The 24148-nt window shown below is 34.0% G+C and overlaps 2 protein-coding genes and 1 long non-coding RNA gene across 7 annotated transcripts in view; 1 reads left to right on the forward strand and 2 right to left on the reverse strand.

The window, feature by feature from the left end:
- Positions 1-285: 285 nt before the first annotated feature.
- Positions 286-16761, forward strand: LOC117344349 (aladin-like). The gene is given in 17 exon segments (XM_033907091.1): positions 286-391; positions 1147-1329; positions 1761-1885; positions 2117-2172; positions 6219-6310; positions 6633-6679; positions 7006-7114; positions 7116-7165; positions 8602-8685; positions 9003-9123; positions 9994-10118; positions 11191-11251; positions 12426-12613; positions 13251-13318; positions 14047-14119; positions 14604-14688; positions 15874-16761. Coding segments are annotated over 16 exon segments (1542 nt in total). The 5' UTR covers positions 286-391; positions 1147-1206; the 3' UTR covers positions 16009-16761.
- A 1135-nt stretch (positions 16762-17896) lies between these two features.
- On the reverse strand, positions 17897-20708 carry LOC117344350. Of its 2 annotated transcripts, none has more exons than XR_004536153.1 (2): positions 20510-20708; positions 17897-20398 (listed from the first exon to the last, which is right to left on the reverse strand). It is a non-coding gene; the product is annotated as an uncharacterized LOC117344350 (long non-coding RNA). The 2 variants fall into 2 exon arrangements; XR_004536152.1 differs by having other exon boundaries at positions 20468-20708.
- A 683-nt stretch (positions 20709-21391) lies between these two features.
- LOC117344348 (secretin receptor-like) overlaps positions 21392-24148 on the reverse strand; it is a 118965-nt gene continuing 116208 nt past the window's right edge. For 3 of the 4 annotated variants that reach the window (XM_033907088.1, XM_033907087.1, XM_033907090.1), the window contains one exon: positions 21392-24148. In XM_033907088.1, coding sequence (XP_033762979.1) covers positions 23786-24148 — 363 coding nt within the window. In that variant the 3' untranslated portion in view covers positions 21392-23785. The other variant, XR_004536151.1, reaches the window with a different exon arrangement.

The raw sequence follows: 24148 nt of genomic DNA on the forward strand, positions 1-24148 counted from the left end.
TTGTATCCGACAGATTTCAAAGATGTAAACATATCAGATCTGATTAAGTCTGTTGCAATCTATAATTATATTTTGTTACCAAAAATGAAACGGTATTATTATTATTTCTTTTCTAAAACATACTAGAATTCTGTTACAATATTTCCAGGTAGAACTAGTATCTAATAGTTAGTCCGAATTACTCTATTATCACGTTTTTTTCATGTCATACTGGCGTCAATAGTCAGAATAATTTGGACTAATGTTGGTGGTTCCGGATATAGGAAAGATCCGCTTTCCATATTATTTTTTTTTCATTAAGCGCCTAAGAGACCTTGACATTCAAGCACCTGCCGCGAAAAGGTTTTTGAAGTCTGGTACTGTGATTGTCGTTTTTGGGTAATATTCAAAGGTATTATTTTATCAAATCAAATGAACTTTATTTTAACTTATTTCATATTTTAAATAGACACCACAAGTAGCGTTCATGCTTTCAACAGTATACAGTTACTTAAGTAAAACAGTTGAGACATGGGCATGGCAATGAAAGATTTTGGATTTACTTTGGGATATGATTATCGCTCCTGCAGTGTTTCTTCTTCTTCTTATGTTTACTCCCTGCCGTCAATAATGACGATTTTAGGGAGTTGGGTAAGGGGCGCTGATTACAAGATAAAGAGATTTTAAGAGTTTTTTTTTAACAAATGTTTGTTCATCATAAAATATTATATAAATATGTATAACCAGGGACATATATATATTATTATACGTCCCTGGTATAACTGTCATATACAAAAGAATATACTCTAAATATACTCATTTTGTACCTAAACTGACCTGCCCGATCGTGTTTTCATTCTCGGGTATCTTGGTTTCCTCCATAAACTTTAATTAAGAATCTAAGACCCCTCGCATGCTTCCATCATGGTCACATATGTAGGGCACAGCAGATCTGGACCCCCGTGATCCGGGCCAATGGATGATTGATATAAGTTTATGTAACTTGTTTTGTAATTGTTGTAAAATAGTTATCCAAATGGTGGGATATCAATAAACTAAAAGAATATCTATCATTGCTGCATGCATATTTTACATTGTACCTGTATGTACACTTTTTTGTATGCTGTCATATTGAAATTGTGTGTTTTCTTTTATCTTGTTCATCAGTATATGTTGGAGCTCAGAAGAATTTGCTGTTGAATCTACCACATTCAAACCACTCCCAGAATGAGTGGTAGCATCTTTACCATATTCCCACCCGTCCCAGCCGAGGATTCCATTACATTATGTGAACAGAATGGACAAATGGTTAATGTCCGTTCAGATGGACGAGTGCCAGCTGCCAACAGGGTAAAAAGCATACATATTTCAACAATTAAATTGGTTGAATGAATCCATATAACTTGGCAGGTGTAATTGTGTTTCTGAAATCAAATTAAGATTGAAAAGTCTGATATAAATAAAAAAAATGTATGTACATGTACAGTGAAACCTGTGTCTCGACTGACATTGTAAAGGACCATCAGTGTTCGTTGATGAGTCAATGTGTAAGATAAGTCAGTGTTGGCAATAATAGTGGGACATGTCATTGTTCTTGTAGATATGGATGGATGTCACAGGATGTCTCTAAAGTCATTGCTCCGATAAATTACTAATTTAAACTTTGAACATTTTATGAAATCAATATATGTAATAACCACAATATGATTGACATCTTTAATGACCAACACAAATGAACACATCTGGTTTATTTGTTTGTTATGTAATTTTAATCTTTGCAGCTCCCTGGTTACCCGGATGTAACTATTCCCAAAGACACAACCAAGAGCTTATCACAAAGAGAGAACGCGAAGTCTGCCTTCCTGTCTCATGATGAAACTGTGTGGAAAAGAGCAATGCATGCTTGGTGAGGAATTCAATATTCATTCAATGAATGTGTCTGTAAATTTCAAAATTTACATAGGCATGCTTGTGAAGAATATTAATGTATTCATTAAATAAACAGTTACATTCATGTATATAAATTACAAAATTCACATATTCTATTCATGCTCAGGTTCTTGAATATACAGATAATTCATTGGCATATCTATACACATGTTAAGTCCCATATGGGTAATTCATTTGACTCTTTCAGGTATGAGATTGGGCTGTCTGGTGTGTTTGAAGAAATAGTCAACAGTCAAGATGAAGGTAAATATACATTACATGAAATTGTTTTGGGTAAAAAAAAGAAATATATGTAATGTATAACACAGGGGCTTGGCACGATTTTCCAAATGATAGTCTATATATATATGTATATAGTATCAAGGGTAGTAACTACGAAGAGGGGGAAGACGAACGTATTTAAAAAAAAAAAATTTGTCGTATTCTGCGGGTCAAAAATCTTAGTGACACATACATTACCTTAAAGAGAAATGTTTTATCTTTCCAATGAGTGTTCGATGAACAAAATTGGCCAAGTATTATCCAAGTTATGACCTGACGAATTCGGAAATAGATGCTGAAATGGCTAGGTCGGAATCTCCCTGTCCGGTTGAATAGTCGCCTCGCCTCTAATGGGTACCTCAATAACCATTCAGAAATCGAAAAATCGACGCTTGCAGCGGTATACAGTAACCATAACTATGTCAATATAGGATGTCGGTTGGTTATGTTATCCGTCATGTGCCGTAGCCAATTCCATATTACATCACCGAGCTTACCGTCTTCAAAAAGAACGGCCATCTTTCCCTTCATTCGGAACGCTTCTTGGCTGTACGACCACTGTAACGACATAAACAAAGTCACGAAAGGTTAGGGAAAGATGGCCGTTCTTTTTGAAGACAGTAAGCTCGGTGATGTAATATGGAATTGGCTACGGCACATGACGGATAACATAACCAACCGACATCCTATATTGACATAGTTATGGTTACTGTATACCGCTGCAAGCGTCGATTTTTCGATTTCTGAATGGTTATTGAGGTACCCATTAGAGGCGAGGCGACTATTCAACCGGACAGGGAGATTCCGACCTAGCCATTTCAGCATCTAGTTCCGAATTCGTCAGGTCATAACTTGGATAATACTTGGCCAATTTTGTTCATCGAACACTCATTGGAAAGATAAAACATTTCTCTTTAAGGTAATGTATGTGTCACTAAGATTTTTGACCCGCAGAATACGACAAATTATTTTTTTTTAAATTCGTTCGTCTTCCCCCTCTTCGTAGTTACTACCCTTGATACTATATACATATATATATAGACTATCATTTGGAAAATCGTGCCAAGCCCCTGTGATGTATAAAACAGGAAATATTCACAAAGGGAGATAATTGGTACAATCACAATATATTGTGCCATTTGTTGTTTTTGCAGCAATAAGAAAAAAGATCAAAAAAAAAACAAACAAGCTACCAGGGAAAATCTGAAGAGAAGGTGACTCTCAACTCTGAGATCCCAAGAGTCAATTCAAATTCCTGAGAGTCAAAATATTAGGGCTGTAACGATACTTTCCCTAACGATACGATACGCATCTCGATACAGGACCCACGATACGATATGTATCTCGATACAGGACCCACGATACGATATGTATCTCGATACATAAAATGATTTCACAAAATTACAAAACAATAAGATAATTTTTGCTTTCCAGAATTTAATGTTTAAATTTGTTTAGATCTTTAAACATGTTTGTTTACTGTTTCTTTCCCGTCAACTGTTTCGTATGGGAATCCAAATTGTCGCCAAACGGGCGACTTCAATGTTGCAGGTGGTGAGTCAAGTTTCCTCCTCTCGGCCATGTTGCTTTTTGTAGTAGGTTTAGAGAGCGCGCAAAGGGCGACAACTCGTTTATAGTAAGTAATTTAAGGTATCGCGATACTAAAATTACGTATCGTGTATCGTATCGCGGTTATGTACGACGACATTTATCGTAGTATCGATATATCGTTACAGCCCTATAAAATATGAAATTCACCAAAAGTTGATAGTTAACAATTTTGAAATGTTTATTTATTTATTTTTTAAACTAATGTATATGTCTGCGGTGTAAATAAATGAAATCATCAAGTTTAGAGGAAGGACAAATTGTAACTTCATGTACAAGTATTACTTTCTGAATATTGATTTTTTTTTTTAAATTTGACGAGTGCCAGCTGCCAACAGGGTAAAAAGCATACATATTTCAACAATTAAATTGGTTGAATGAATCCATATAACTTGGCAGGTGTAATTGTGTTTCTGAAATCAAATTAAGATTGAAAAGTCTGATATAAATCAAAAAAATGTATGTACATGTACAGTGAAACCTGTGTCTCGACTGACATTGTAAAGGACCATCAGTGTTCGTTGATGAGTCAATGTGTAAGATAAGTCAGTGTTGGCAATAATAGTGGGACATGTCATTGTTCTTGTAGATATGGATGGATGTCACAGGATGTCTCTAAAGTCATTGCTCCGATAAATTACTAATGTAAACTTTGAACATTTTATGAAATCAATATATGTAATAACCACAATATGATTGACATCTTTAATGACCAACACAAATGAACACATCTGGTTTATTTGTTTGTTATGTAATTTTAATCTTTGCAGCTCCCTGGTTACCCGGATGTAACTATTCCCAAAGACACAACCAAGAGCTTATCACAAAGAGAGAACGCGAAGTCTGCCTTCCTGTCTCATGATGAAACTGTGTGGAAAAGAGCAATGCATGCTTGGTGAGGAATTCAATATTCATTCAATGATACATTGTGTCTGTAAATTTCAAAATTTACAAAGGCATGCTTGTGAAGAATATTAATGTATTCATTAAATAAACAGTTACATACATGTATATAAAATACAAAATTCACATATTCATGCTCAGTTTCTTCAATATACAGATAATTCATTGGCATGTCTAGATCTATACACTTGTTAAGTCCCATATATGGGTATAATGAGGGGATTTAATTTTTCCATGGGGGGGGTGGAAAAGAACATGTTTAAACAAAGGAATTTGAGATTGTCCTACCCTGATTAATTTGACTCTTCCAGGTATGAGATTGGGCTATCTGGTGTGTTTGAAGAAATAGTCAACAGTCAAGATGAAGGTAAATATACACTACATGAACATGTTTTGGGTAAAATGTAATGTATATTACAGGAAATATTCACAAAGGGAGATAATCGGTACAATCACAATGTCTTGTGCCATTTGTTGGTGTTGCAGCAATAAAAAATAAAGCTATCAGAGCAATTCTGAAGAGAAGGTGACTCTTAACTCTGAAATCCCAAGAGTCAATTCAAAATCCTGAGAGTCAAAATACGAAATTAACCTAAAGTTGATAGTTAACAATTTTGAAATGTAAATATTTATTCTTTAAACTGATGTATTTGTCTGTATTGTTATTAAATGAAATGATCAAGTTCAGATGAAGGACATGTACAAGTATTACTTTCTAAATATTGATTATTAATGACTTTTTGAAATTTGGTTTGGTTCAAATTTTGTTTGTTGTTTGTATTTGAATTAAATCTGTAGCTAAGATTTTAATTTTAGTAAAAGTAGCTGTAATAGTACAGGCTAATAATTTAGCCAGAGGTAGTACTAAGAGCTATGTCAGTAAAATACCCAAAGAGATGAGTCCAGATTTGTCAAACAAAAACCAATCATTAATAAGTCATTTAATTCAAACAGTGCCATATTATGCCTGTATTTTCTTTAACATTCCCCATGCATATAATTTCTTCATTTTTAGTTCCTACGTGTGGTATATATCTTGCTTGAATATTCCTTACAATCGTGGGGAATTTCAAAACAATCTCAAAATTACCTGATTAAGGTATCAAAAGATCGATGACATAATTTCTTTTTGTGTAAAATTGTACATAAAGGAAAATGCTAAAAACGTTATCCCCAGTCACAACTTTTTTCATTTCTTCTAACACTTCTATCTTCTGTATACAGTTTTCAGCAGCTTTCATCCAATTATTTTTCTTTTCTATAGTCTCTCACTGTGAAAACAGTACAGATGATGTCATATATTTTGTGTAATTAACTGTAAAAAGTGAAAATTTAGAAAAACGCTGAAAAAAATATATGGGATATTTAAAACAATATTTGTTAATCTTAAAAGGTCCAGGACTTGCCCTTCAAGGAATAATAAATCAAAGGTTCTTATAAGTTGAGATTAACATATTCAAAATCAAAATGATATGGTGATAACAGAGCTAATTTTGTAATTTGCTTGACATGTCTAGTACCAAAATGGGCTGCTGCCATGGCCAGGTCAACTTTGACATTTGTAAGAGGAACAAACTCCCTCCATGGATCACTATTCCCTCATTTGTCGGTGAGTACTGGATTTTTAACGAGGTTGGGAAAAATTAGTCAAGGCATGTTGCTGCTCATGGCTTTATGAATTTGTATGTGTAACCTGGAATTAATTTCACACCTTATTCAGCAAGTTCATAATTCAAAATAACCAGAGAATTCCAGTATGAGAATTTAAAGAACATGTTTTGACATTAAATCAGATACATGGTTATTATCTGAAAACTCTTCACAAGATAAAAAAAAATTATGCATTGATATTTAAAGCAGTTTTAAAAAAGCATACCATATTGCTCAAAATGACCTTTACCTACATTATCAGTATTTTGTTTATTTTACAGATGTCAAATGAAGATATAATTAGAAAGTTTACCCATATGGTGGAGTGGTAAGACTTTATTTTGTTTTTTTTCATGAGATGCATACATACAGTTTTATCACAAATCGGATACTAAGATTCTAAGATGTATTTTCAGGTTACCTTGGGTAGGTCATAAAGGCAGAGGTCCATTAAAATTTAAGCCTGAAATGATTTTTGGAGTCTTTATAAAGATAGCACTTTATCTCATATAGGTATGTCTATCTTTGAATGTAAATCCAAAATTAATTAGAAAAACCTGTATCATTTCAGTTAATTTATAAGATACCAATGGATGTTGTCTTTATTGATGTATGTAATAATTCCAGACATAAGAATCTCTTCCTCTGTTTTAGGGCTTCAAGTCCAGTGAGAGCATTTGCCTGGCACCCTCACACTACGAAATTCGCATATGCCATGGAAGATGACTCCATCAAAGTACACATGGCACGTAATGAACTTGTCCCCTACCTTGAAGCACAAACTTCAGAAAAATGTTTCTGACTTGGCATGGAGGTAAGCTAATAATTTTACTATGAATTATTGTATTTGTGCAGTTTTACTTAAAAATCATACACAGATTATAAGCAGTAATCAATGTGTTTATATATATGTTTCTGTGTGTAGAGTACCGATATATTATTATTTAGTGATAAATGTATGAATTTTTACGGGCTGTAAAAGCTCAGTGTGTTAGAGTACCAGCCACGTAACATCAGCTGAAGATCTGAGGTGCTTGGTTAGAGGCTTCCTACCAATGTCCGTTTGTTTCTCGACAAACTGGAAAACAGGCTGGTCTGTGCTGTCATATTTTTGTCCCTTTACCCTAATTTCTCTGGATGCCATGCGACGGGCCTCCTGTATATTGTTCAGTAAGGTAGTCACCAACTACTACAGGGAGACTCCTCCTCAAAATGACCCTGGTTGTTAACTCGGTGATAAACCCAGCAAACAAACAATCAATATGCATGATTAATCTACCACAAAAGTTTGTGTAATTGTATAGGCCTACTGTTAATTCAATACCTAAGCATTCATCTGAGCAAACATCTTTCTGTATGCAACGTGTTTAGATTGCTAACTGATACCCTATTGTGTTCATTACATGTCATAAGGTTTAATAAAGGCCTTCCATTGATATTTTAACAATAATTGGTCACTTTGACTACTGGAATTGTGCCTGAGCTGGCAGATATTTACTGCACTAGTCTGAGTAACCAGTGGAAACGAAATGGTATTTCTAGCCCTGCATGATTTATATTTACTGTAAACCTGGTTATATTTACTGTAAACCTTGTAATACTTACTGTAGATGTTGTTATATTTACTGTAAACCTTGTTATATTTACTGTAAACCTTGTTATATTTACTGTAAACCTTGTTATATTTACTGTAAACCTTGTAATACTTACTGTAGATGTTGTTATATTTACTGTTAACCTGGTTATATTTACTTTAAACTTGGTTATATTTACTGTTAACCTTGTTATATTTACTGTTAACCTGGTTATATCTAGTACTGTAAACCTTGTTATATTTACTGTAGATGTTGTTGTATTTATTGTAAACCTGGTTATATCTAGTACTGTAAACCTTGTTATATTTACTATAAACCTGGTTATATTTACTGTAAATCTGGTTATATTTACTGTAAATCTTGTTATATTTACTGTTAACCTGGTTATATTTACTGTTAACCTGGTTATATCTAGTACTGTAAACCTTGTTATATTTACTGTTAACCTGGTTATATTTACTGTTAACCTGGTTATATTTACTGTTAACCTGGTTATATTTACTGTTAACCTGGTTATATCTAGTACTGTAAACCTTGTTATATTTACTATAAACCTGGTTATATTTACTGTAAATCTTGTTATATTTAGTGTTAACCTGGTTATATTTACTGTAGATGTTGTTATATTTATTGTTAACCTTGTTATATTATTCAGGCCCCAGTCAGCATCTGTGTTAGCTGTGGCATGTCAGTCCTGTATCCTCATCTGGCAAGTGGAACCAACGTCACTCGCAACACGGTGTGTACAGCATCAATCACTGTCCTGACTCGGATCACTGTTCTCTTGGAAATTATTGGCTTATAACTTTTAACATTTGTTATGCTATGAAAAATTCTGTCGTCAAGGCTATTCTTGAATTTGTGGACAAGAGTAATCATAAAATCACCAAAAACAACAATACAGAATTTTAATTATTTCATGTACAAACTTATATTTTTATTAGCCTGTAAGATGTAAATGAGGTTATTCTCTGAGCAATATTTTATTTTGAGTTTGAAAGACCATATTGCAGTATATTAAAAAGACTGCAAGTACCGTATTGTTTTTGATTTAAGGCCATCCACAAGTTCTGTACAGGTGTTACAACAGAGTAACCATGCACCGGTAACCTCTCTGTCCTGGGACCCAAACGGATGTGTTCTCTTGTCTGCCTCACCTGTGGACACTGCTATTCTGGTCAGTAAACTGTTTGATAATAATCTATTCATTCCTTGTCAGTAAAATGTTCAGTAAAATGTTTGATATTTTGCTATCCTCGTCATTAAAATGCTTGTTGTTCTGCTATCCTTGTCAGTAAAGGCTTAATTATTGTCCATGGTTACACATTGTAAACGTTCTTACAAAAAACAGATTTGGCAAAAAAAAAAAAAACTTGTATATCTTTATTATACTGCCGTTATTTGTTAAGTCACATCTTGGCATTATCACAAGTTTGGCATTAATATGTAGAGAAGAAAATATAAAATGATTGGTAATCACTCAGATGAAAGTGAAAGTTAAGATAAACAGGTGATCATGAGACTGCAATAGAAAATGAGAGACATATTGTTTAAACATAAACTGTTTTTGTGGTTGAAAAGCAACCACAACCATGAATAAATATATATCAAAACTTCAGACCTTTTTAAATGTTAAATTTAAAAATACATGTACATGCTGGAGTCTGGCTATAAATATATATTAATACAAACTAATCTTCTCCTACCATACATACATGTAGCAGAGTGTAAAGGAAGTGATAATTTTGGAAATTAAAAGTTGTTCAACAAGCAGGGAGGCATTGCATGATGCGGGCTACTCTGTGTTACTAATTCACACTTGTCCAAGAAATAATCCATTGTGTTAAAATTACCTAACAAAAGATTTATCTTGCTTACAAAACTGTCATAAAATTATGAAGAAGGTTGAATAAATTTACTGTTTTTAATAAAATCTATTTTTAAGTAACCATCAGCAGCTTTCTGGTTTACAGTCTCCATAGCAACAGCTAGCAGCGAAATAATAACTTGTTGCAATGAATATGCATTATGTAAATGTTGTTTTTAGGCCTGGGATGTTCCTATGGAAACCTGTATTCCACTGAGGCGTGGAGGAGGTGGAGGCGTTTCCATGGTTTCCTGGTCACCAGATGGCAGCAAAGTCTTCACTGCCACTCCTTCCAATGTGTTCAGGTAAGTTGATTTGATGAGACTTGTTATACCACTTATGAAGGACTTTTCCAGTAAAACATCTACCCCACCCCAGGACTCCAGGTTTTGTTTAGGGGTACCACCCATAGAATTTATTTAATAAATTACGTAGAAGTAATAGGAAGGCAATTCAACCATGGATAGAAGTGATTTATTGTGGAGTTCTTGGGTCAGGTAGATACAGGACTTTTTCTCACTGGTTTGGGAAAGGGCCTTTTGTCTCATTTTGGGAAGAGAATTGGTGAATTGGGAAAGAATTTTTCAGGAGTAAACTGCAAATTTTGGGAATTTGGCTAAAATTTGAAATAATTTCAATTGGGAATGGGGCCCATTAACGGCCCCAAAAGGCCCCCAGAAAAAGCCTCAAGATATTTCAATGGAGTAGCCCTAAGGTCTCTTTGATCATTTTGAATTTCACCATTCCAATTATGTCTGTACTGTTTTGTTCTGTATTGCTATTTAATGTAACCTTTCAATACCCTCAAGGTCATTTTTATGCCATATGCAGGCTCTATCTTCAATGTCAAGGTCATAATTACTGTATTATGTATTACCCTCAAGGTCATTGTTACACCATACAATGGCTTTATCTTCAATGTCAAGGTCATAATTATTGCACTTATGTATTACCCTCAAGGTCATTGTTACACCATACACAGGCTGTACTTTTGATGTCAAGGTCGTAATAACTGCAGACATGTATTACCCTCAAGGTCATACCTACACTGTCAAGGTCATAATAACTGCACTCATGTATTGCCCTTAAGATAATGTTGCACTCAGGATTTACCTACAAGGTAATTATCAAAACAATGGGTCAGAGATCTCATCATTGCTATATTTCTTTCAAATGTAGTTGCTAGATCACAGAGTGATACCTGATACAGTATTGTGTACAAGGGAGACAGTGACCTATTTGTCATGTTCCCTCTTGTCCTGTTTTAGAAAATTTATGTTGCATGAAATCTGCAAATTTCAGTCAAAATTTTGCTGGAATTTTGTTCATTGAATAAGGTGAATGAATTTCGAAGGTGTATCCTGCTCTTCTTTACAGAGTTTGGGAAACCACTAGATGGAGTTGTGAGAAGTGGACAAAGTGTTTAGGACGCTGTAAGGTATTTGATTGTTAGATCTTTATTATGAAACATGTTCTTCTGAATGGTATGTATATATGTTTATGGACTTTTTGTGACTTTTCATTTGGTTATCTCTGTGTATAGCAGCTGAATCGACTTCTCCTCAGAGTGGTCAAATCCACTTGTACGCTGTTTGACAGCTTTGTAGAAAGATTGAAGTGAAGATAGGAACACCTGTTGATTTGATTACAATCTCGTACACAACACCACACTGCACATTTTTCTGATGAATTTGACTGCATTTATCTAAACATCACTCTCAAATATTATCATTTGTAATATTTACCAAAGATTATAAAGATTTTATTGTATTACTCAACTTTGTATTTCATGAAGAATTACTCAACTTTGTATTTCATGAAGATCGTAGAAATTATGTACAGAAAAATAATTGTAATCTTTTGAAGAATCTATCTGCTATGGAGATTTATACAGTTTGAAATGATGTTTTCCATATCCTGATGAAAATACATTATTGTAAATACATATATTGTTATCTGGGCTTAGATAAACATTCATTTTCAAGTGGAGTTATTTAGTATTTATTTGGCAGAACTCACCTTAAATCTTTATTCAAGTGTATAGCCAAGATATTGATACTGTTAAAGAGGCTTACCCGCAGACGGACCGGTAAACGGCACATCTCCGATCACTAAATAAACTTCAGTACACGTTTTTATGTGACAAAATTAGAGGCTTTCCGACTTTATTTCTTGAAAACAATTACAGAATATGTATTTAAAAGACGTTTTAAAACTCAACCTGAGAGGGAAATGTATGGAATATAACGGCAAATCTTCTTTGTAAATCGCTGCTGCCTTTGAAGTTATCACTGTGCGGCACTGTGCACGTGCTTGTTTCTTTGATGTGTCAATCAAATTAGACTCCACTTTATAGCGGGGACTTATTGCGGGTTGTGATTAAATAAATAATATTTAAAAAATGAGGTTTTAATATCACTTTTCAGCGTTTTATAAGGAAAATAAAATGAAAAACTCAACAATTCCAACAATCTGTCATGTGTAAAAAATCTTTTTCTATTAGCCAATTTTTCTGATCTCTCTGCGGACAAGCCTCTTTAAAAAATGCTTTAATTCATTTTTTTTTTATATTGAGACTGATGTTAAGATAATGTACTTATATGTCCCTACAGGCAGCCTGCTGGAGCCCAGATGGAAGTGTGTTATTGTTTACCACAGAGCGTGAACAAATCATATACTCCCTTACATTCTCAACATCTCGAAATGATAGAGGTATAGTGATTGGTGGATCCCAGTCAGCTGTTGCCTCAGTGGACCTATCAGAGGTTGAGGTGAAGACTGAAGACAATGAGGATGTTGAGTGTGTATCTGACACCATATTGTTTTGTTCTTTTGATCAAACAATATACTGTATCTCATATCTACACTGTAGTTGTTAATAAAGTTAGACCTCATGAAAGGGGTCATGAAAACATTTTCAAGATAACTTGAATACTGTAGGTAATCAATTATATTTTATAAAGAACTACTTAATTAGACACTTTTAATAAGAAATAAAAAGCAACATTGAGTCCACTACTTTGTTTGGGAGACTTAATTATTGTATTGTATTATAGAGAAAATTATCAAAAACGAAAAGAAAAAAATGATTTATTAAATCAACAAATAGCCTAAAATATGTTTTGAATTTTCCATTGATGAGTCTTGTGTTTTATGCCCCAAGATTTAGCAAATGAACAATATCTAAAACAGACAAATTATTCTTTAAAAATACTGGGTAGCCTATCCAAGACTCTTAAAAGGCATCATCATACCTATAGAGTTCAATTATTTCCATGGAAGTAATAGTAGTAGATAAACATTGAAGGAAACTGTTTCCTTTGACTTACGTCAGATATTTTACCGGTTTCCTGGAAAAATAACCTATGACTCAATGAATATTTTATTATTGTTCATGCCTGAGAATGTTTCTGAAAATGTTTGACCTGAATTTTCAGGATCGGAGGCCTGGTTCATAATATGGTGTGGGATTCAAATGGAGAGAGACTTGCGGTACTTTTAGGTGGTAAGTGAATCTCAGGGCCATTTTCTTTTATCCTGGTACAAACATTTGTACTGGTTGGACCAAAGTTATTCATATAAGAAATAATGACAAGCCTAGTGACTTTACATTGAACGAGTCTGGACAAAGACTCCACACCTATATTGGTATCTGCAGGTCTGTCTAGATCTAGGCCCTAAACGTTGCAATTAAAAATCAGTTGGCCCCTGCAGTGGCTGTTGTTGGAATCATGTTAACAAATAGGAAGTCAATTTTGTTATTTCCCTGAACCAGTCAATTAACCCTGATTGTTATAGTATACTCAGCTAGGTGGCCAAATGCTGGGAAGTAGGTTTCCGAAAGACTGGTGTCCTTCCAGAGGGGATTTAAAGTCATTTAACCGTATATGTAATCTAATAGTTCTTCCTGTTTAAAAATCTACCTAATGGATGGACTACAGGTTTGTCAGACAGAAACCACTCAAAGAAATTAATTTAGACAGTATTACATAATTAATCACATTATCTCCAGCACACATTATGCATAGCTACATTTCCTTATCTCAGGATTCCTCCCATAGAATATCTTCTTAACTTGAATAGCCCCCCTAACTTAAACTTTTGCTTTATGTATTAAGTGTTAAATTCCTGACAAGATAAGCTTAAATTTGCAGTCCTAAATTTTACCAGAATGGAATTTCTCTATTTCATATTTGAAGTCTGGTAATATAAATCTGTACTTTTCATTTCAAGGTGGTAAAAACACGAAGCGCATGGTGGTACTGTTCCGGACCAAAGTGTCGCCATTGCTTGAAGTAACACCTTGGTAAGTTGAGATGTATATAATTGTATAATCAGATTAACTGCCCTTAATACGTTACATGGTAATTTGTAGTTTTGTGATTCTATAGACTTTCAAAGATCACATAAATAATATACTATACCTGATTTTGGATACTGTCTTTCCCTTGAGCATTTCCTACAACTCTTGGGCATGTATTCATGAAAATATTCTCATGCTCAAGCATGAAATCTTTAGCTGAAGTCAATTTCGTTTAAACTCTCCTAAATTCAGGAAATAGAAGTATAAAAGAAACACTGATAAGGGTATCCCTCTTGAAGTCTTTCCGAAATTCTTTCAAGTGATTAAAAATTACCAACTATCAGATATATAAGGCCAGAAGTATCAGAGCCGAGCACAAAATGATGAATACATATTTAGTTTATTTAATTTATTTTTGTTTTTGTAGTTTCCCTTGACATTTTCATAACAATGTTAATTTTCCTCTTGTTTTCTGTTTCCATTTTAGTGGTTATATAAGAGGAGATAACTGCGGCATCCCTTACCATATCTCATTTCAACCGAACTACGATAACGGAGCACTTCTCACTGTGGTAGGTATCAAAGATATAGATGTGTACTTTCTTTTGTGGTTAGCCCTTACAAAAATGAAGTAACAGAAATACATACAACAATATTTGTTGTGTTTATGTGTCGTTCCTAGCAACAACGAACACAACGCAAGTTTATACACAAAAAACGTTTCATATTTTACAGCATGACATAAAACCCACTGCAATAAAATGTTTTTTTCTTGCATGTTTTCTATGTGGGTATTTATGGATTAGTGACCCAAATTACTTATTATATCTTTAGACTTTAGATAAAACAAAACTAGAAATCTTGACAGTATTTGTATTTATCAAAAAGGGACAATTTATACATTCCTTAACAAAAGTAGATGTTGGTTATTAGTTATTCTATATGGGTGTGTATGTTTTAATTTTTAATAAGAATTTGCATAAATTTAGATCCCCCAAAATAACTTGTTATGTAGTATACATGTACATTTTCCATTTGTTAAATCATCAGGTGTGTGATAATTTTTAAAGGTGTGCCTTTAAGTACACTCTTCAATCGGATAATTATAACAAGAGCAAGATTCTTCTTATACTTTTACATCTTAAGGGGGCACACATGGCTGAAAACATATTTTGCTGAAGTCCTGTCCATAACCATCTTCACTAGCCAAGGCTTCTGATTACATTACACTCCACGAACCCTTGGCAGATATTGTTGTCAGTTTTAGCCCTCTAGCGGAGATTCAAAATTACCACCCTTTATGCATGAAACTTTCAACCAATCAAAACAAGCTTTACCGATACTGCATCGGTAATGTTTACAAACACACATGTAGGCTTGTGTCATTTTGATGATATATGTGATCAATGACTTCTATCAATTGATCAAACACTATTTCCCCAAAGATTGTACGTCTCTGTCTATTTAGGTAAAATGCCATGACAGTCAACAAGGTACATGTAGCTCTGAACTGGGCGCTGCAATTTTTGTTTACTGCAAACCAAGTCTGAATGTAAAACGTGATTTGATTGGATGCCCTGGGATTCCAGGGCAAGACGGTTTAAACACGACTATATCTGCCAAGGGTTTGTGGAGTGTAACATAATCAGAAGCCTTGGCTAGCAAAGATGGTCCATAACAATAATACAGCTAATATTTCTATGTACCAATATACCCTAACTCTAACACAACTATATGTCCTTTGTCTTGTGTTGTAGGTGTGGTCTACAGGCAGCGTGGGGTACGTTCCCCTCTACTTCGTCGCCAGTGATGTCGTAGAGTATCACAGATTCCAACAGAACGCACCAATGCTAAATGGACAAATACTCTCACCAATCCAATCAGTTTCCTGATACAACTTTAATTTGACCCAGAAACTCATTCTTGGATCTGTGATTTGTATTAAATGCAGTTGACATTTAAGATTTTCAACATAGATATATATTTTTCAGTCTTTGTTGCAAAGATTTATTGATAATATAGTAAAAGGGGACTCCTAAGTTACAAGCAGATTAGATTCCTTTTCAGACTGTTACGGCTCTAAGCTCTGTAATGAAGGTTAAGTCAGTGTTTGCAAAGACAATTTGAAGTTAGAGGACTTTTTCCTTCCTTGATGTGATGAACTTTGGAGCTTCCCAGTTATAATGGAATGATCTGTATTGTCAATTTTTATGACACGAACAATGGAATGATAATAGATTAAACATATGTACAGTTAATTATGATTTACAATCTGCTATTAAGAAATCAATATTTAAATTGACCCAGGTACATTTGTATCAAGGCATTTAATGATTTTGTGAATGTGCTATTGACAATTTAATGCTATTGAAAGATTTGAATATTTCATTAAAGTGCTAGTGAGGAATTCAATGAATTTATCAACCTCCTATTGAGAAATTTAATAATGCCATTAACATCCTGGTTAGGAATTAAATAATGTCATTATCGTGCTGAATAATTTCATTGATTTGCTATTGTGGAATTAAACAATTTCATGAACTTGCCATTGTTGAATTTGAATACTTTAATTCATTAAAGTTGTGTCCTTGTTGAATTGAGGATCAATACATGTTTAAAGTTGAATAAAAGGTAATGAAAACCGACTATGGAACTTATTTTTTTTAAAGATATTTACCATTACTTAAACTGTAGATTTCTGAAGATAAGCTCCTCAAGCCATGCCCATTGTTTATAGGAAATCATTCTTTAATCGAGGTTTGAATGAGGCTGCTTTGTCGGCAAAACATAATAATCACAATATACATGTACCTCCCTGGATAATATTTCAAACTGTAGGGTTATACATATATATATTGAAAATAAGATGTTAGCTAATATAAATCTGACATAATTTTAATAGGATATCAGCAAGAATTCAGTCATTTTGTATATCAATTACAAAATCGGACGTACATCAACAGACAAAGAGATAAGTCAACGCAGCGGTTATCTCCCTTACATCATCTTGATAGTCACTGCTATTACAAGTCTAATTTTAATTAGATTGTGATTGTTTATTGCGTATACATCTTTATTTTCTAGAATTGAAAGAAAAAGCTGTGTCTTTGAAATTACGATGTATTCTCGTGTTTTTATCATCGTAGCTGTATTTTTTGTAATTACGACGTATTCTCCTGTTTTCATCATTGTGGAATACCCAGTGTAGCTAGCTATAGTGCAATCAACCGTGAGTATCCGACGATGCTCTTTGATTTGAATTGTTAATATTAACAAAGTGAAACTGACATCTTATAGAATGTTCCTAAAGAAGACATTTCAATGGTTATGCAAAAGTTTGCCAAATAGTGAATTCCTGAAAAATCAATAAAATAGAATTCTTCTATAAAATATTTGAGTATGAACTTTATCAATGAATTTTCCTGAATTGTTGATAGCCAATTTTAACAGAACTTCGCAGCTCAAAGATATTGGTTTAAAGTTCATTTTCATAACATTCAAAATGATTTTTACAACGGCATACGAAGGAACGAAATGCGCGTGGACTTTGATTTTGTTGTTAATTCTAATTTCTTTCAACATATGCACATGTAAAAGTACGTGAATAACTCCTAGATATTTCATCTTTATCAGACAAAAAATTCTTAAAATCTATCCATGAATTTAGCTAGGGTAATTGATAGAAATAAATAAATTTGCAAATACAATTTTTTATAGCAAAACTCAACATTGCTAACTTATGTCACATTACACCGGTCACGAAAAACAACGTAAGCCGTATTTATAACACAGACGATTTATTTCAATAAAATACACATTACACATTATGCAGTTGAGAGGGAGAAGTATGGACATTACACTTTTATACTCTATAAACGATTACATAAAAATGTATCTAAGGGAGATAATTTGCCATATTTCCTGTATTTTGCGCTAGAGTCTATCTCGCTAAGTTGGCGTCAGAGTAAAGTATTTAGAATTTTAAAACACTGTAGTTAATTTATCTAGACAGAATACAGTTTAATATGCCAAAGTTTGTTTCGGCGTCTTCATTAACAAATGTATCATCGTCGTGTTTCTCAATTTACTTATTTAAACGATTGTCGCATCGTCTCTTGTAGTCCGAGTTTCCGGTGTCAGGGCCAGAGGAAACTCGGGTTACATCTCTTGCAGTATTCAACGTCAGCGCGATAGACTGTAGGAGCAGTATTTGAACGCGCCTCTATGGCAAGCCAAGTTTTCATTTATTCATGGAGCAAAGCTAAAAGTGCTTAACCAAATTATATGATATCTTGTAAAGTATATTAGATAACATCTTTTTTAAAGTTTATGAAATCTTATATTTTATATAAGATATCTCATATAGAAAAGTATATAATTATCTCATTTATCAAAAGTGATGTCCTACAGTTTATATAAGATATCTTATCAACATTGCCCCATGAATGATAACATGGCTTGCCATACGCCTCACCACTATCTCGTTCTGTTAGTTCCATTATGCTAGTATTGTCCAATTTTTGGATATTACTTAAAAAGTAAAAACAGAAACAACATCAATGGATTCAGCACCAACACGATGAATGAAGAAAATGCTATCGAGAAGAAATAAATGATTAGATTTCATGCCATAAAAGTGTGAGATTAAAAATAAAATCATTAACATTTTTTTTGTATGGTTTTAATTAACGATAATGACCATTTGAATAATGGCAGATAAATATATTTGTCAACACTTCATAATTCAAGCAAGCACTTCAGAAATAAATATCGTGATTTTCAGTCATCATAAGATAAAAATGTAGCGGGCCCTGGTAAAGCTATTCACGAAGGCGAGAGTTTGTTTCAGCATGGATCTCTTACACTTCAGATATTGTAATAAAATAATCTGACGCGGGGAAAATAAAATACATGTATATATATAAAAAAAAAAGAATCACATGTTTATCCATTCAAATATACATATATTTTATTCTAGTTCATCAACACATGCACAGTGCATACATATTATAGCACTTCCTATTTTTCTTTCGGTAATAATGTTTGTATGTTTGTATGAGGTGTAACAGACACGTGCTTCTAACAATAAGACTTCATATGCCAGACGCATATAACAAAAATATAGCGATGTCATAAGCATGCAGTCGTATATTGGAACATGATCTAAAACAGGAGAAAAGAGATACCACTCCATTTTTTATCAAACGCATAGATACCCAAACCCCCAACCCCTTAAATAATGTAATAATAACAAAAAACAAACGAAATCTCATGAAATCCATCTTCGTATATTCATTATTTACTTCGCCGTGACATCTGGATACGGGTAATCATTGTCAACTGCTTAATTGATTTTTTTTCTGTTTTTTTTTTCTGTTTTTTTTTTTTTAATTTTATTTTATTATGCGATGTTTACCGTCTCGACAAATGACGAGAGTGAAATTTGGCCTTGAAATTTGACAAATATCACTATCAACGCTGTCACTCAATGTGGTAATACATCTTATGAAAAATTATAATCTGTGAGTTCGATCCAGTATACGATAAGTGGTTACACAAATAACTGTAATATCGACAATGCGAAGTGCTTTATTTACAAATATTTTTCCACTGTTCGAAAATCCAATACAATTGTAATACTTCTCATGGTGTGACCATAATGCATATTTAAACACCTTCAATTATCCTCTTTTTAGGTGATTTGGGCGATGACTGTTCTTTTTCTTTTGTGTTATGCGGATGTAAAATATTTTTGTCGTGAAATGTGACACTTTTGAATAATTGAGGTTTATTTGTACCATTTGGGGAATTATGAGTTTGAAAATACTAAAGCACGTGATAGTGTCATGCCTGCATCGATGTAGATCGATATGGACATTTTAAGTCACTTGTGCGCCACAGAAATAAGAGATTCTAGATTCTAGGAAGTGAGTCTGAAGAAACATGAATTTATCATAATTAAATATTGCAGTAAAAGAGATGGAAAATGCATGAGTTAGGTAAGTTTACTGATATAACTACATTCATGTCACCCCGTGTGAGGATTGATGTCTGCGGGTGAGGCTTAATGCGGCCTAGGTTAAAAGTGATGTTATCATGTAGGGTTAATGTTATTTAGGCGAAGAGTGATGTTACAAAAAAGACGCTTACTGTTACCTAGGTGAAGAGTGATGTTACCAAGGAGACGGATGATGTTACCTTGGTGAAGAGTGATGTTACCAAGTAGACGGATGATGTTACCTTGGTGAAGAGTGATGTTACCAAGGAGACGGTTAATGTTACCTTGGTGAAGAGTGGTGTTACCAAGGAGACGGTTAATGTTACCTAGGTGAAGAGTGCGGTAACTGTTACCTTGGTGAAGAGTGATGTAACCAAGGAGACGGATGATGTTACCTTGGTGAAGAGTGATGTTACCAAGGAGACGGTTAATGTTACCTTGGTGAAGAGTGATGTTACCAAGGAGACGGTTAATGTTACCTTGGTGAAGAGTGATGTTACCAAGGAGACGGTTAATGTTACCTTGGTGAAGAGTGATGTTACCAAGGAGACGGTTGATGTTACCTTGGTGAAGAGTGGTGTAACCAAGGAGACGGACGATGTTACCTTGGTGAAGAGTGGTGTAACCAAGGAGACGATTAATGTTACCTTGGTGAAGAGTGATGTTACTAATTTAAAACTGATGTTACAAGATGACGGCAGATACTATATAGTGGCGATTTATAAAATGTATACGAGAAATCCAGAATTGTACATGCGCAAATATCAGTTGTAGATGATATTCTCAAATGTTGATAAGTATTTCTCTCATAGTGGAATGGAGTCAAAATGTGACTTTTGATGGCTCGTTCTATTGAAAGTATAAATGTATATTGATAGTGAATACATACCACACATATCGACAAGAACCATATGGTAGATGGCAAAACAAACATTGATATAGCACTCAAAAAGGTACGTTATTCTTCACATATGAGTTACCACACACATGTGCATATGTAAATGGATGTTACATTTGTGTATATTGGTGACGTTTAGGCGAAGTGTTATAGAGAAAATTGATAAGCTGCAAATGTTAATTACTTTTGTACAAAGCACAATCTTATATACATGACGAGTTATTTACACAGTAAATATAGCATAACATGTTAAAAATAAAAAAAAAAATAAAACGAGATTTTGTAAATGCTTACGTCACATATTTAGGCCTAACATTACATATCATGAGATACACGGGTAATGGTTTGATATTAATCCGCAAAAATACACAACAAATACTTTAAAAATAGATGCAATTCATGTGTATAAATAACTTATTTCTAAGATGAATTAAAATATGCTGCGGGCGCAGCACAAACAGAAGTAATTCATCACCTATTAAACCTTTCTATCCCACGTGCACTAGCATCACAAATGTTCACGTGACATTATTATAGAATCTTAACATCCACCTTTGTGTAAGAGCTTGGCTGTCCAGCACGAGGCTTACCGACGGCTTGTCCACGGAACAGGATTATTTTTTTCACATACTCCAAAAAACTAGATGATCATCATTTTCCTCGAGTCATCATCGATGTCCCATTAAGTGTTCGTCGATATTGATGACGTTATCAATTTGCGATATGGTAACGCTACAACAAATGATGACATAACGCAATTGTGAGCAGAGTCATAGCGCGTGCCAGTTGTCTTTCCTTACCTCGTACGATTTAGAGTAATCCGTTCCCTAGCAACCAAGGAATCACGTGTGAGGTATGCGAGAAATTGATAATCTCCTGTCAACCTCAGTGTTTTGCTAATAGACCGTGGTAATTCTAATAAAAATCATGCAGCACTTTAATTATTCACAGAGACGCATTATGATGATCGTTACAATATAATACACACAAATACGTGAACACCATATGTCAACAAAGAGGACCATTGTGGAGATGAGCTTGTAACTTGTAAGAACTCTCCTGTTGTCCATTAGTCTGTTTTCGGCAATAAAAATGTTAAATTCTGAAAAAAAATCAGGATACTCCAGACCCTCAAAGCCGTCATATCATCACATAAAAACTTATTATCTATATATGTCTATTTGTCGATGAATGAAATATGACATGAGAAAATTTTCTCTTTTAAATGAAGCGGAATAAAATGATTTAGGAGTTATATTGAAAGTATCAAGGAATAAGGAATGAAGGAAATTGGTATGAAATAGCCATCGCCAAAATGGTTTGATATGTATATCAATTATGATATTGTTTTATCGATGGTGATGAGAAGCATTCTCTAAATATAAATATATCATCTGAACATCAGTTGATGTTTCCAACAGCATATATTACAAAGGATGAAATGTATTCCATTAAAATATGTTTCAACTGTAGCATACTTTCCTTCTGAAAGAAAAAGCACAAAATAGGATATCTGTGTAGTTTAAGTATACTCCTGTCATTAGGCCAAGCATACTATGATAATACTAGTAAAAGATGGAAGTCAAATATGAACTGTCCGTACCAACTCCTTGTTGCCAATATATATGCATGCCAGATTGTTTTGTTTTTTGCTACAACTTATAAGTTGGAGTCATTATTCATGTATTGGTACGAGGCGAGAAATTCTACAATGTCAATGCTTTCATTCGAACTCGGAAATATATATATAAATAAAAAAGAAAAAATGGAATAAAAGACAACCAATTTCAAACTGGTATTGCGTAACCCGCTGCCATCTTCTTAGTATTGTATCACTCAAAGCTCTTCAACAGAAGAAAATAAAGCCTATTTCTTCTTGGACTTCATAGTTTATCGCTTTGTAAAGTTCTATAACGTTCTCGTGATAGCGTTAGCATTTTCATTCTAATTAAAGAGCAAGTTTTGCTTGTTTGGCAATTGTTTCAAAGATCACTGGTTCATGTACAACGATTGGGTTTCTTCTCTCTTATTTTTCCTTGGCTATCTACTGTACCATTGTCAACAGTTTGGATGTCTATTTGAACATATATGAGCGATTTAGTGACATTTCCAGAATGCCACAATTTCAACTGTCAAAATTTATGATGGGATCTGTACCTAGTCAACATTAAAAAAAATCAGGAATTTGAATATGTCCGAACATATTCAACAAGATTGATCAAGCTTTCTTTAAATCCAATCAGACTTTGCAGCACAAGTCACATCAAATAACAATTTTGAACTCTGGATTTCGTTGCGTCTTTTCCTATATAACATCCTCTGGGAAACTTTCCATTATCATTCATACTGTTAATATGATGCAACATCTCCAAGATCTGTATCATTCCTTGTCTTGTCTCGCGTTCACTGATATGTATATTTCATCTCAGAAATAATACAATTGATATACTCCCTCACTTATTGTTGCGCGTTATACTCAGCCACAGCTATATGTTGCTCGTTGCATTGATACTTAGTATCCACTGGCTGTACATTCCCTATATAGTACAACTGATGTTCACTCAATTTCTGACTCATGGCATTTTCATTTTAGATGTCATCTTCATTTTAGAGGAAATCCTAAGCTTAGGACTTTCGGGATAGGAGGGACCAGTAAGATACAAGACACGTTCGTTCACATATTTTAGTCTTTATAATGCTTATCTAAACTCAAATATTTTGATGAAGCAACACACACTTCCTCATTCGAACGAGACTTGTTAGTTTCAAAAGGTTATCTCCCTTTGCAGCCGTCTCCAACTAAATTGTCCGTCTGTTGGCACTCAAGTGTATGGTTATTATTCAAACAAGTGTCTGACTCCTCATTCTTTGGCCACACATTTTCCGTATGGTTGTCAATAACACTTTCCTGTGAAAGTTCACTTGTGAATGGCATTTTTTCCTCTATGTTGGTCGGGCATGGGCTCATTTCCATAGGAGTGATCCTATCGGTATACTGGATCGACCCGTTCATGCCGTCGTTGTTAGGGTGATGACGCGATCGACTAACACGTGACAGGAAGGAAGATCTGGAGCGATAACTCTCCGCTCTCCGGAGGTGACGCCTTTTCCACGCCTTCTTAAGCTCCGATTGGAC

Source organism: Pecten maximus, chromosome 15 (genome assembly GCF_902652985.1).
Source record: "Pecten maximus chromosome 15, xPecMax1.1, whole genome shotgun sequence".
Taxonomy (NCBI): domain Eukaryota; kingdom Metazoa; phylum Mollusca; class Bivalvia; order Pectinida; family Pectinidae; genus Pecten; species Pecten maximus.